The sequence below is a fragment of the Lemur catta genome, chromosome 2, assembly GCF_020740605.2.
Source record: "Lemur catta isolate mLemCat1 chromosome 2, mLemCat1.pri, whole genome shotgun sequence".
Lineage (NCBI taxonomy): Eukaryota > Metazoa > Chordata > Mammalia > Primates > Lemuridae > Lemur > Lemur catta.
In genome coordinates this window covers 103,400,294-103,414,477 of record NC_059129.1, presented here as the reverse complement: position 1 = coordinate 103,414,477, position 14,184 = coordinate 103,400,294, and the positions used below count along the sequence as shown (strand labels likewise).

The 14,184-nt window shown below is 34.4% G+C and overlaps 1 protein-coding gene across 3 annotated transcripts in view; it reads left to right on the top strand.

The window, feature by feature from the left end:
- The window catches only part of REV3L (REV3 like, DNA directed polymerase zeta catalytic subunit), a 170,057-nt gene that overhangs the window by 130,201 nt on the left and 25,672 nt on the right, over positions 1-14,184 (top strand). For 2 of the 3 annotated variants that reach the window (XM_045544191.1, XM_045544190.1), the window contains exons 21-24: positions 2,675-2,793; positions 9,522-9,663; positions 11,572-11,816; positions 12,807-12,915. In XM_045544191.1, the coding sequence (XP_045400147.1) occupies positions 2,675-2,793; positions 9,522-9,663; positions 11,572-11,816; positions 12,807-12,915 (615 nt within the window). Of the gene's footprint in view, positions 1-2,674; positions 2,794-9,521; positions 9,664-11,571; positions 11,817-12,806; positions 12,916-14,184 lie in introns of those variants that run through there. The other variant, XM_045544192.1, reaches the window with a different exon arrangement.

Sequence of the window (14,184 nt, the reverse complement as noted above, 5' to 3'; positions counted from 1 at the left end):
GTGGAGAGGCTTTGGAGGTTTGAGGAAGGAATAATATAGAATAGTTTGAGGAAGGAAGAGTGTGGAATAGGGCCGGGCGTGGTGGCTTACACCTGTAATCCTAGCACTCTGGGAGGCCGAGGCGGGTGGATCGCTCGAGGTCAGGAGTTCGAGACCACCCTGAGCGAGACCCCCATCTCTACTAAAAATAGAAATAAATTATATGGACAACTAAAAATATATATAGAAAAAATTAGATGGAAATGGTGGCGCATGCCTGTAGTCCCAGCTACTCGGGAGGCTGAGGCAGTAGGATCGCTTAAGCCCAGGAGTTTGAGGTTGCTGTGAGCGAGGCTGACGCCACGGCACTCACTCTAGCCAGGGCAACAAAGTGACACTCTGTCTCAAAAACAAAAAAACAAAAAAAAAAGTTTGGAATAGTTATCTAGAAAATTTTGAGAGTGAATGTTAAGAAAATATAGTATAAACACTGGCATTAAGAGCCCATTTGAGATTTGCATCAGGAAATTAAAGTGATACTTGCCAGCTATGTTCAGATTCACACATGGAAGTGTACAGTAACAGAGGGTTAGATTTGACCACAGCTCACAAGCAAAAGGTTATGGCTTTGCTTTAAAAAAAAGCAGCACAGGCTGGGCGCAGTGGCTGACACCTGTAGTCCTAGCACTTTGGGAGGCTGAGGCGGGAGGATCATTTGAGGTCAGGAGTTCGAGCCCAGCCTGAGCAAGAGCAAGACACCATCTCTACTAAAAATAGAAAAAAAAATTAGCTGGGCGTGGTGCATGCCTGTAGTCCCAGCTACTCAGGAGTCTGAGGCAGGATTGCTTGAGCCCAGGAGTTTAAGGTTTCTGTGTGCTAGGCTGACGCCATGGCACTCTAGCCCAGGCAACAGAGCAAGACTGTCTCAAAAAATAAATAAATAAATAAAAAGCAGCAGCAGCAGGAAAGGGACAAAGAAATGAAGAGTATGTGCAAGGATAGTAATTACCATGATTGATTATGGAATTTAAACTCAATAAGGAGCAAAGAGAGGTTGAGGCACTGAAGGAAGTAAGGTGGAAGGACAGGAGATGGTGGTCAGAGAATAGGATGCATGAGATTATAGAGGAGGTATGATTATTGGTAATAATAGATCCTGGGGTATGATCATGGGAGTCGGTGGCTAAGGTGTGGGCTGGAGGACAAAAATCATTGGAAAAAAAGAATTCAAGGAGTAGCTTTGTTTTCTTCCTACATAATTATTATGCTTACGTATAAAATTTGGGGCTAACAATAGTCTAAAAATTTAAATAGGTATGGTGCCATTCACTTCCAGAATTTAGAACTGCAGAGGAGAAATCTAAGGTTCTGTGAATTATATTTTTGATTATTGCTTCTATCCCTTTTGTGTTAGGCTTTCCATTAGGAACCTATTTATCTATATGTTAATTCTCTATTCTCTTTTCTCCATATCTTCCTTCTTATCATTTTCATCTTTTTGTCCTCTTTTATGTGCATTCTGAGAGAGACATTTAGGTTTACTTTCTAAATTGATTACTAACTTGAATTTTAGTAGAACTGTTCTGCTTTTTACTGCTTTCAACATAGGTTTTCGTCCTGCGTTATGGTGATTTTATAATCCTTCTTCATCTAATCTTGTAGCCTTTTTGCCTCATCCTGTTGCCTTTTTTACCTTTTCACAATTTATGAGAGGCACGCATGCACGCATGTGTGTGTAAGTACATACATGCTGTGAAGTATGCTACATTCTGGTGCTATTCTTCTGGAGATCAACAGAAATTGTATAATAAATTAAGACCAGTTTGAGTCACTGCACTGAGATAAGGTTAACATTCAATCCCCATTTTGTACTCCCTGGATTGTAGAGTGAAAAAGAAAATAATTTAATAATTTAAAATTATAATGTAATATACAAATGTGAAGTGCTTTTTGAACTATTCCTCAGAATCTCAAGCTGACCTAAGAATGGGGACTGCTGATTCCTTAATTTCTATTTTGCACTGAAATACCTGCCATCATCTAGATTGCTTTTGTCTTGTAGTTATTTCTAAGAGATCATCTAGCTAGAAATACATTTTATTAACTTGGGCCCTTTTTCAGTATTCTTTTTCCATTAACATAGCTTTTACCTATATATTCTGAAGATGGGGAGACATTTCTGTCATTTTAATCTTCTGCTTTTGGAATGAAATTAAGTGACTCTATAATGTCTGTGTATTGGGTGCTAGTAACTAACATAATTCTTGGGAGGAGGATGAATTCTTGCCTTTAACTAGATAACTCATCCTCGAATCTGTGGAATCTCATTAATCATCATGTCATCAAGAACCAAAAAGTAAGTATGGAAAGAACAAAAATTAACTTGCTTAACAGTGCTTCTGTCAATATATTTGTTAGCATAGAGTATTAAAAAAAGTGATCAGATCTGGGATCTCTTAAGTATTACATGACCAAGTTGAAGCTCATCAAGTCTGTTTTTTTCCAGTTATATATTAATTTGTTATGAACATTTCTGTCCAGTAGGCTATACATAGTTTGGAAGACAAATCATTTTTACAAGTAGCTTTCAAATGTACTACGAAAAGTTTAAAGTGATACTGGGATATTTTAGAACCAAAAATGCCACATAAATATTATTATAATGGTGTCTTGTCCTTTTTTTTTTTCTTTTTAGGTGGCTCTAACTAACTACACCTTTGAAAATGTGGGCTTTCATGTTCTTCATCAGCGTTTTCCCCTCTTTACCTTTCGGGTCTTGTCAGATTGGTTTGATAACAAGACAGATCTATACAGGTAATGTTTTGTAATTCTGAAGAGGATAATATCTCTTAAAATCAACATTACTGAGGTATAATTTTTATACAATAAAATACACACACATAAGGTACTGTTCGATGACTTTGGAAAATGCATTCACCCTGTAACCACTACCTCAGTCAAAATAAAGAACATATCTAACACCCAGAAAATTCCCTTGTACAGCTTTGCAGTCAACCTACCTATACCCACCCTAATCATCAAGATAAGTACTATAATAATTGGACTTCTATAATATTACTGTGAATTAGTTTTGCCAGTTCTAGAACTTCATATAAATAGATACCATAATATACTCCTTTGTTCTGACTTCTTTGAAGAAACTCAGCATAATGTTTTTTGAGATTTAACCATGTTTGCATAAACCAGTAGTTTGTTCATTTTTATTATTAAATAGTAGTCAGTTATATGAATATACCACAATTTACCCATTCACTGTTGATGGAAATTTGGTTTGTTCCTAGTTTGAGGCAATTATAAATGAAACTGTAATAAAGATTTGTATGAGCATACATTTTAATTTCTCTTAGGAGTGGAATTGCTGGGTCACATGGCTAGTGTGAGTTAACATTTTAAGAAACTGTCAATTTGTTTTCTTTGGCAATTTTTCTATTGCAAGTCTACTGGCAAAAAATTCTCTCAGCCCTTGTTTATCTGAAAATATCTTTATTTTGTCCTTATTTTTGAATGATATTTTCACTGTCTCATTCTAGTGTTGAGATTTGGTTTGGTTTTGTTTTTTGTTTTTTTCTTTCACCACTCTAAAGATTTTATTCCCTTTTCTTCTAGCCTGTGTTGTTTCTGATGAGAAGTCAACACTCATTCTCATTTTTCTAGTGCATACAATTCATTTGTTTTTCAGTTATTAATAGGTTTAATGAGTGTTTGACTGCTGTTGCTAGATTTATAATGGAGGCAGGGGGGAGTTTCTTAGTTCTCCTGGTCCAGCCTGTCTTTGCATATTCCTATTCTTCTGGGGCTCAGAGATGAGGCCTGCTCAGCATTCCTGGGCTTCCCATGGTGGCAATAGACATCTGTTTTATACCACTGCAAGGTCCTGGGCCCAAGCAGGTTTCATGACCCTCCCCCAGGGCAGGTGACTTTTTCTTCTGCTCCTTCCTCAGCAGTAGTGTTCCTTTACCTAGGATCTTTGACAGGAAGGTTTCCTGCCCCTTTCCCAGTGATAGATGGTTGTTGCTTATTTCTTAGTTCAAGGCCTATGGTTGGTACGGAGAGTACACCAGGCCCAAGGTGTTTCCTAAGCCCCTCCAACTTGATAGGACTCAATCTCCAAACTTCCCCCTCTCCATGCATATTATCAGCACTTGGTTTTGTCTAGAGAGTAGGCCTTACTGTAAGGCAGAGGACTCCTAAGGCATGGGTTTTCTGGGCTCTGAGCTGGATGCCAAGATTGTTAACAAGGGATTAATGAGGTCTCTTCACTCTGGAATTGCTAGGCCTCCAATCCCAACACTATCTGACTAGTTCTGCCCAAACTCAGCCCCCAAGCAGCTGCTCTCTAGTAAGCCTAATGTAGTTTCATCCTGCTCAATTTTTTTTTTTTTTTTTTTTTTTGAGACAGAGTCTCGCTCTGTTGCCCAGGTAGAGTGCTGTGGCGTCAGCCTAGCTCACAGCAACCTCAAAGTCCTGGGCTCAAGTGATCCTCCTGCCTCAGCCTCCCGAGTAGCTGGGACTACAGGCACGCGCCACCATGCCCAGCTCATTTTTTCTATATATTTTTAGTTGTCCAGCTAATTGTTTTCTATTTTTTTAGTAGAGATGGGGACTCGCTCTTACTCAGGCTGGTCTCGAACTCCTGAGCTCAAAGGATCCACCCACCTCGGCCTCCCAGAGTGCTAGGACTACAGACGTGAGCCACTGCGCCCAGCTTCATCTTGCTCATTTCCAACATAGCCCTGGACCAATCATTCACAGGGAATCCCACCCGTACTGACGCCCCAACTCCTGCCAACACGCAGATCCATTAGCTCTGGTGCCCCATCCCATAGATTCTAGCTGTGAGCTATCTGAACTCTAATCTCTTCCTCTTTGTCTTAGTTTGACATCTATGCTCTGCTAAGACTCGAGAGTCCTGCACTATGTCTAGAAAATTGTCTCCACATTGAGCTGGGATTCACCTCATGAGTCTTCCTTCTCTAAAGGAGCAGCCCCAAAATAATTACCGTACCTCTTTTATCCAGGCAGGAAGGCTAGTCTATTACCAGTTACGCCACCATAGCCAAAAGTGAAAGTTCTTGCCACTACTTTTCTCTAAGTTAAAGGTAAAATAATAGTAATAAGCCAAGAAAAAAGCTGTATAAAGAACAAAGTCCTGAAATTAATGTCTGATTTTTGAATGAGTGAATCTCTGCTTACTGAGTTGTAAGGCTGTGTGGTGGTTAGGATGGAAAAGGTATAGTTTTAAAAACAATTTGATAATATTTGGGGAAATTGCTTTCTGAACATGTCATCTCATCTTCCAATCCTTTTTGGGGACTCTCAGAAAAATGAACTGAAATCACTGAATGCACTGAGCTTATGATCAAAGCCTTTACATAAATAGAAGCTTAGGAAAATATCAATAAATAAGACAAAAATTGGTAATAAACTTAACATTGAAAACTACATTCAGAGATTTGTTTATAAGCCCTAGAATGCTCTAAATGCATGTTTTACTGCCTCCAATTAGGTATTATCTAGGATAATAAGTAATTCTGGTTTTGCCACTTAAATTTAAGCAAATTCTTACCAAGAAAGTATGACTTACTTTTTTAAGGATGGTTTTGATTTGTATTTGCTTTCTACAGTATTTTAAGGAAATATACATATATATATATTTTATAAATTGACTCAGAATGAGAAGAACTTGCTAATCAAGGATTTCTTGTGTTAAATCTGTTTGTAAAGCACAAGGGCAACCTAATTAATTTTTTTCCTTTTTTTTTTTTATTTTTATAAACCCAGATTTTGATCTCCTGGAAGCCCCTAGTTTATATAAATGAGCAATATTCCCAAAATTTTATTGTTTGGGGCTTAGAACATATTTTTCCATAAAACAATCCTTTATGTATTATGATTAGATTCCCAAATCAGCCTATAAAACCTTTCCTAATCTCTAACATTACTGATCTGGAAAACTTGTAATATCAGCCTGATTTCATCTGTCATCCAAGGAATAGTTAATAAATACTATTCTAGTTTCTGAGGTAGGAGCTATGTCCTGGAAGCAGAGGATTATATACCTGAAGAAGATAATACAAGAAGTTTTCTTCTCCATTTTCTGGCTATAGAGCCAATCCACAGCAAAAAATCAGAATAAGTGAGTTTTGTATTTGGAATTCTGCTATTTCGTTTTTTTGTCACCTTCACCCCAGATGACCTATCTTGAAAAGTACCTTCTACTTCAGGATGCTCTAAAGTTCTCCAATTTCAGCACTATCAAGGCCTGTCCTGAATAGCTCATGCTTCATATTTCCCTTCTTCCACTCCAAGTCAAAACTTGTGTTTGCTTATTACCCTTGAGTTTGACAAAGTGTTAGGACAATGGCATGATTCTTTAACAATTAAAAAAAAACTAACAAAAGTCAACTTCATCATGTTATTTTTTAAAAGACCACAATTACACATTCTCTTTTTATAAGACGTGGTTAGCCAGATAGGACTAGAAAGTAGGAATAAAGGAGATCGTATTTCAGAAAGATTACTTTTTAATTTAAAAAGCCCACTTTTTAAATACTTTAAAAAAAATCAGCCACTCAAAGTATTTTTTATATTCATGCCTATATGTGAGTAGATCTAGATCAGAAAATAGCAGTTATTGTCCACTAGATAAATTGTACAAACTAAAACGTCCTTTGTTAAACTAACCTTTAGTTATGAAAGATAAAATGCATTTAATTTATTTATATTACTTGGTTACCAGTCAGTAGGGAGGAATACATTAATATCATGTGAATGAATAAGCAGTGGGTCTACTTTCTTTGTAAAGAAATGAATAATTTGCTGTAATACTAGAAATCTAATAAGACAGTTAACTCATTTATAATGTGTAATCTTGTTTTCTTTTGATCATGTTGTCACAGCTTAATCTATTTGTTGTAATTTATTTGGCCAGAAGCTTAGGTTCTGGTGAAGTAGGTTTGTAACCATGGACAAATTAACCTCACAGTAATCCTCAATTTCCCTATCCATAATGTAGGGATGTTAATACATTCCACCTCATGGAGTGAAGTAAGAATTAAACAAGATAGTATAAAATCTTTAGCACACAAAAGGCTCTCAACAAGTGTTAATTAATTGGTATATCTTCTTTTTAGGATAGAGAATTAGATACTATAGTACTTTAAAGGGACTGATTTGATCTACATATAATGAATTATTTCAGATTTGTATTTGGCAAATCTGTATTGTCGAGGGGGTTATGTTAATGCTCTCAAACAAAAAAATGCAGATTAAAATGTGATGACATTTTTTTTACCAGTCACACTAGTAATAACTTAAAAAATTATAATCCTCATTATTGACAAAGATACAAGAAAACAAGCACTTTATCACCGCTAGTAAGAATGTAAATTATTAAAACCTTTCTGGAAAGCAGTGTGCTGTTATGTATTGAAAACTTTAACCAAATCTAGGAGTTTATCTTAAGGAAATATCTAAGCATCTGTACAAAGACTTAGCTATAAAAATGTTCATCATAGCATTGCTTATAGTAATAAAAGATACTCGAGCCCATGCTCAGTGGTTCATGCCTATAATCCCAGCACTGTGGGAGGCTAAGGTGGGAGAAACGCTTGAGGCCAGGAGTTCTAGACCAGCCTGAGCAACATAGGCAAGACCCTATCTCTACAAAAAACTTTTTTAATTATCCAGTAGTGGTGGTGCATACCTGTAGTCCCAGCTGTTCAGGAGACTGAGGGGGGAGAATCGCTTGAGCCCAGGGGTTCAAGGTTATAGTGAACTGTGATCATGTCACTGTACTCTACCCTAGATGACAGAGTGAGACCTAGTCTCTTAAAAAAAAAGATTCAGTAACAGGGTTTTGATTGAATAAATTATAGTTATATACTAGTATATTTGATAGCTACAAAAAATATATAAATGTGGAGAAATAGTCCCAATATATTAAGTTAAAAATGTAAGTTTTGAAACAGTATTTCTGTTTACTTTGTAGAATATTTTTTCCCAAAATAAATCCTGCATCCTTTAGTCATCACCCTTCAGCATTCCATCCCTCCTGTCACCCCCTCAGACTCCACCAATCCTAGCTCCCTGCCTTAGACACCACTAGATTAGCGGCCTATTCTGGACATTTCATATAAATGGAATCATACAATATGTAATCTTTTGTGACTGGCTTCTTTTAGCATAATGTTGTCCAGGTTTATCTATGTTATAGCATGGTTCAGTACTTCATTTTCTTTTATTGCTGAATATTCTGTTGTATGGATATATACCACATTTATTCCTTCATCAGTTGATGGGGATTTATGTTGTTTCCATATTTTTTGCTATTATTAATGCTGTAGTGAACATTCGTATACAACTTTTTGTGTAGACATCTCTTTTCATTCCTCTTGGATATATACCTAGGAGTAGAATTTTTGGTGGATTTTATAATAACTCTATGTTTAACAATTTGAGGAACTGCCAAACTGTTTTCCAAACAACTGCACTATTTTACATTCCCATTAGCAGTGTATGAGGGTCCCACTTTCTCCACATTCTTGCTAACACTTGTTATTATCTATCTTTTTGATTATAGGTTGATTTTTTTTTCTTCCTTCATGTTTATTTTCTATTTTTCTATATGCATTGGTCATGTATCAAAGGAAAAAGTTTTTAAACTTTGTATTAAACAATTATGCAACTATATTGTTCTAAAAGCCATATAATTAAAGGTTTTAATATATTTGAATCTTAATATTTCTATAAATGAATAAATTTTATTCTTCTTAATATACCCTTAGGTTACTTTTGTAGTGTAATAACACAATATTAAATCAAAATTCTTTTTATGGATTTCATGAGGGTTTTGGTTTTGTTGTTTGCTTGTTTGTTTTCTTAACAAAACAGGTAGAGTATGGTTAATTTTTTAAAGGTTTAAACCAAGGAACAAAACCTTTATGTATTTCACAAAAAATACTGATTTGATATATGTTTACCCCATGTATTGTCTCATAAAAATTATTTTCCCTTTTTTGTCATGTTTGGAAAAAAAACAAAAAAGTAAAAACAAAATAAAATTGTTTTTCTGATTTTTCTAATGTCACCAAATTACTGGGTTTTTTTCTTATGATAAGACAGTGCATGCTTTTATTTTAGTCTTGTATTTACAGTGATAACCCAGAACCTTCATGTTCTTTAAAAACCTATAGATATGATAAATAATTAGACATCTAAGAGGGAATGTTAATTTTCTTATAATAAGAACAGAACAGCATCAAGCAAAATGTTGAAAATAATTGTCCTTAGTCTTAACTCCTGTTTTAAATTTTGCATATTTTTATTGGCTTTTATGCCCTTGAAATACCTGAAATTTTCTAATGTTTAACTCCTTAACATACTTTGCTTAAAAACTTATATCATGACTCTCTTCTTAAGTAACCTCACTCTTAATATGTAGGTGTTTGGTAGAAAACAGTACTAGTTTCAAATGTCTGAATTTTTCCCTGATGTTCATAGTGTGGATTCTTTTCTAACAGGTGGAAAATGGTTGATCACTATGTTAGCCGTGTCCGTGGAAATCTCCAAATGTTAGAACAACTGGACCTGATTGGGAAAACCAGTGAAATGGCTAGACTCTTTGGCATTCAGTTTTTACATGTACTGACAAGGGGTTCACAGGTGGGAAATCAATTTTCTTGCTCACTTGAAAGTTCTATGTGAGTGATACATTTACTTTCCAGATGTTTGAAGTGGTTTGAGTTTTAAAACTTTCTGTCTGGTACCAGCTAATCAATAGCTTGGTAATCAAATCTTGTTGTTTTATTTTCTGGAAAAGCTTTAATTTCACTCTAACACCTATTATTTTCTTTCCCTACTAACTTTTTGGCCACTGCCAAGTTTTTCATGGTATTAAGAAATTAAATGTCCATCCTCTTGAGAATATTAAATTCCTAGATATTGTTAGTGTGATTAGAAACACCCCATAGAGGTCAAATTTGGAAAGACAGACAGAATTAGATCTCTTCATTTTAAAATAGAGCTATACCGTAATAAGCAGATATAGGACAGACAGCTGTACAGTTTGACAATTTCATTTAAAAAGTTGGTAAATAATCTTTTAGAAATTTATTTGGGAAAATTAGAGAACGAAAAAGCTGCCAGAAGACAGCTGTATGACAGTGTATGAAAATCCCAATTTGTTGTTGAAGAAGCAACAAAGAAAGTCTACCTTTCTTTTGTTTTACATTTCTAATTTTGGTTTCTTCCAACTTCCAATAGATAATTTTAATATAAAAATGAAGGATTTAGAAATCAATATAAGTGGGCTATATAGCTTTTTTTAATGTTAAAGAAAAATGGAGCCCGGGCACAGTGGCTCACGCCTGCAGTCCTAGCACTTTGGGAGGACAAGGCAGGAAGATCACTTGAGACCAGCCTTAGCAAGAGCGAGACCCTGTCTGTATAAAAAATAGAAAAATTAGCCGGGTGTGGTGGTCCCAGCTACTAGGGAGGCTGAGGCAGGAGGATTGCTTGAGCCCAGGAGTGTGAGGTTGCAGTGAGCTATGATCACGCCACTGCACTCTAGCCAAGGCGACAGAGTGAGACCCTGTCTCAAAAAAAAAAAAAGAGAAAGAAAAGAAAAATGGGACCTTAGAAACCATTTAATTCATATCTTTTTAAATAATTTCCCAAGGATATGAGAGATTTTTGCCAAATGCCTTGCTGAAAATTAAGTCATTCAACAAATATTTATTTGAAAGCCTGTAGTTTTTTAAGCACTGTGCTAATATCAGGTATGTTATATTAAATCACTCAGGTTCTTTAACCTGATAAAATCCTTAATTTTAATTATTTTCATTACCTAAGTAAATATAGCAAAAATAGAGTTCTAACTACTTTTTCATTATCTGTTTGTTTATTTGATTTTATTGATTATAAGCTCTTTATTAATACCCACAAGTTTTAAAACTTTCTGAGCTGGTTTATAATAAAAGGCAAAGATACCTTAAAACCCTATACCCAAACCCATCTGCTTAATAATGGTTATTATAAACAATTGGTAATTGCTTGATTCAGTTTTGCCAGGGACCAGTAATAAGCTGATTACTTTTTAATTCTGGAATCCTTTTGTTTCTTTCTTTAAAAAACTGTAATGACATTTATCTATCTCAAGCCTTCTGACAGCTTTTTCATTCTCTAATTTTCCCAAATTTCTAGAAGATTATTTACCAACTTTTTAAATGAAATTGTCAAACTGTACAACTGTCTGTCCTATATCTGCTTATTATGGTATAGCTGTGTTTTAAAATAAAGAGAGACCTAATTGTATCTGTCTTTCCAAATTGGACTTACAAGTTATTTGATATATTTTGTAGTTTTTACAAAAGTTATAAGAAAAGAATTTACATATGTCCCCGTCAGCACCTGAAAGCTGACTAATTCCCTGTAATTGTACTGTAAGAAAAAGTCGTGCAGCCTTATTCTGAAAAGCAAAACATCCCCACATGATTATCATATATTCAAATGACCAATATATTTATATTTAAACTGTGTTTCTTCTCCTCACTTCTCTCTCCCTGCCTGCAGTATCGTGTGGAATCAATGATGTTGCGTATTGCTAAACCAATGAACTATATTCCTGTAACACCTAGTGTTCAGCAAAGATCCCAAATGAGAGCCCCGCAATGTGTTCCCCTAATTATGGAGCCTGAATCCCGCTTCTATAGCAACTCTGTTCTTGTTTTGGATTTCCAGTCACTTTATCCTTCTATTGTGATTGCATACAACTACTGTTTTTCTACCTGCCTTGGCCATGTGGAGAACTTAGGAAAGTAAGGTTTTTTCATATTTACTATTATGTAGTTGTATTTTGTACTCCTTATTAAAATTAGACAAACTTTCTCTGAATGTCTCTTTGTACTTGACACTTTCCTTATGAGCAGGATGAATGGGCTGTAGCCCAGCTAATCCATTCATTGTATTCTTAATAATTGACATGGGTTAATTCAGCTTTATGGATAGATGACTCCTTTGAAGAGGATTGTGAATAGATCAGCCTTCTAACTATCCATTTCACTCTCCATGTGTAGCTATGGCCTCTTTTAAAATGAAAGTTATTTTAATTGTTGATGTAAATCACCTTTCAGTGGAACAGTTTGAGGATAATGATCTTACAACTCCAGATATCATCTCCTCTTGACTTTTCTTAGAAATAGTCTATCATTTTTAAAAATTTAAATTAAATTTTAGGTTTTATTAATTCATGTAAATTCAATTTTATAAGCTGAATAAGAATAGCATTTTAAATTCTCAAAGGAGTAGATATTTTTCTTGAATTGTAAGAAATTCAGAGTCTTCCTTTATAATGATTTTTCTATATTTGAGACCAAGTATTGGTTTTAGTATATACTATACTCCTTCTTAGAAAGCATGTGTGGAAATTGTATTGTTAATACTATCTTTTTATTAAGAATAGGCATTTGGAAAATTTACAAGATTTACAGTCTTTTTATATAAGGTTTAAATTTTTCTTAAAGTAACTTATAAGTTAATCATATGTTAAGTTGAAATTTTGTATTTCGGTATAGATTTTACTCATAAATTTTAGGATAGTGCCATTTAAGAAATGTTTCTTTTAATTGTGAATATTTGAAGAACTATTTTTTGGTAATGAGGCAAGGAGACATTTTACTGAGTACATGAGTTCATGTTTAGATGTTTGAAAATGAATTTTTAATGGAATTAGAAATATTCCTAAAATTGCCTAAAATCTGTATTCCATGATTTGAGAAAGTTTTGCTAAATCTTTTCTTTCTTAACAGGTATGATGAGTTCAAATTTGGCTGTACCTCTCTAAGAGTACCTCCAGATTTACTTTACCAAATTAGGCATGATATCACAGTGTCCCCCAATGGAGTAGCTTTTGTCAAGGTAATACTCTCTTGTAATGAAAGGTACCAAATGTGGCTTAACTTTAGGAGAGCTAATAATAGTTTAGATATTGGCAGTGCATAGTAGAAAACAAAAACTTCAAGTGTGCTTGATATTTTATCTCAGCAAGTCACAGATATAAGAATTGTCTAAGAAATCACTTACGGAAAAAACCAAATTGTTTCATTTTGCTTGATTTTGGTTTAAAATCTTCCATTTGTTAAACTTAATGAAATATTGAAAGAAATAAATGTACAAGTGTATCTTCTGCCCTCTATTAAAATCTGGCAGACTTAAATAGCAATTTGATGACTAAAAGATGTTACCAACAAAGATTTAAATTGCTTTAATGTATAGATGCTACTGATTGTCCTCCTACATTATTTTACATTAAATGGAGATTGTCTTAAAATTAATGATACTCTAATGTTTATTGATTGCATTTTTATAAGCATTTTTAAGAAGATACCCAAACCAATAATAGGATCCCGTTTTTCTCTCCCTTATCTCCCCTCAAAAGAGAATGAGGAAAATTTCATAAATTAAAGACAAAATAAGAGAGATCTAGGAGAAGATTATATTGCCTCTCATTGGCCATCTTTATTTCTTATTTCTTTCTTTGCTGTTTTCTTAGCAGTGAGTCTCTACTAGAATCATAAGATGGTAGAGTGGACCCCACCAGTCCTCAAATTCATTCTGGTGTACTTAGCAAAAGTAGCATCATTCTCTGCCAGTAAGAGGGAATGCTAAACTAAAATTAGCAATTTAGATGAGGAAAATTTTTGCCAAAAAGTTCATGATGTATTTTTTTTTTTTTTTTTTTGAAAACTTTAGGGTGCAGTATTTCCAGGGACTGATGTAGGTGAGATCTACTTGGAGACATGAAAATTGATTTTTTTTAATTTTTACTAAATGTGTCCCTACATAAACATCAGTTTTCACATCACATAGAGTCTACATATTTGGTCCTTGTTCCTTTTATATTATGTCTTAAAACATTATGGCTGCTTCAAAATGTACACCAAATGAATTAGAGGTTAGAATATATTCTCATTGTCACATATATAGAAGCTTATTATATTCTCTCCCCTTAACAGCTTTTTAAAAACTTGCATCTACATTTTGACCCAATGTGTAAAGCTTAATAAAAATAAGATTTTTTAATATTCAGGTGTGTGATTATCCTATACCTGAGGCTTTAATTGTCAGATATGACATGTATTACCTTGCACGTGTCTGTGAATCATCATCAAAGTTAATACTGTGTTG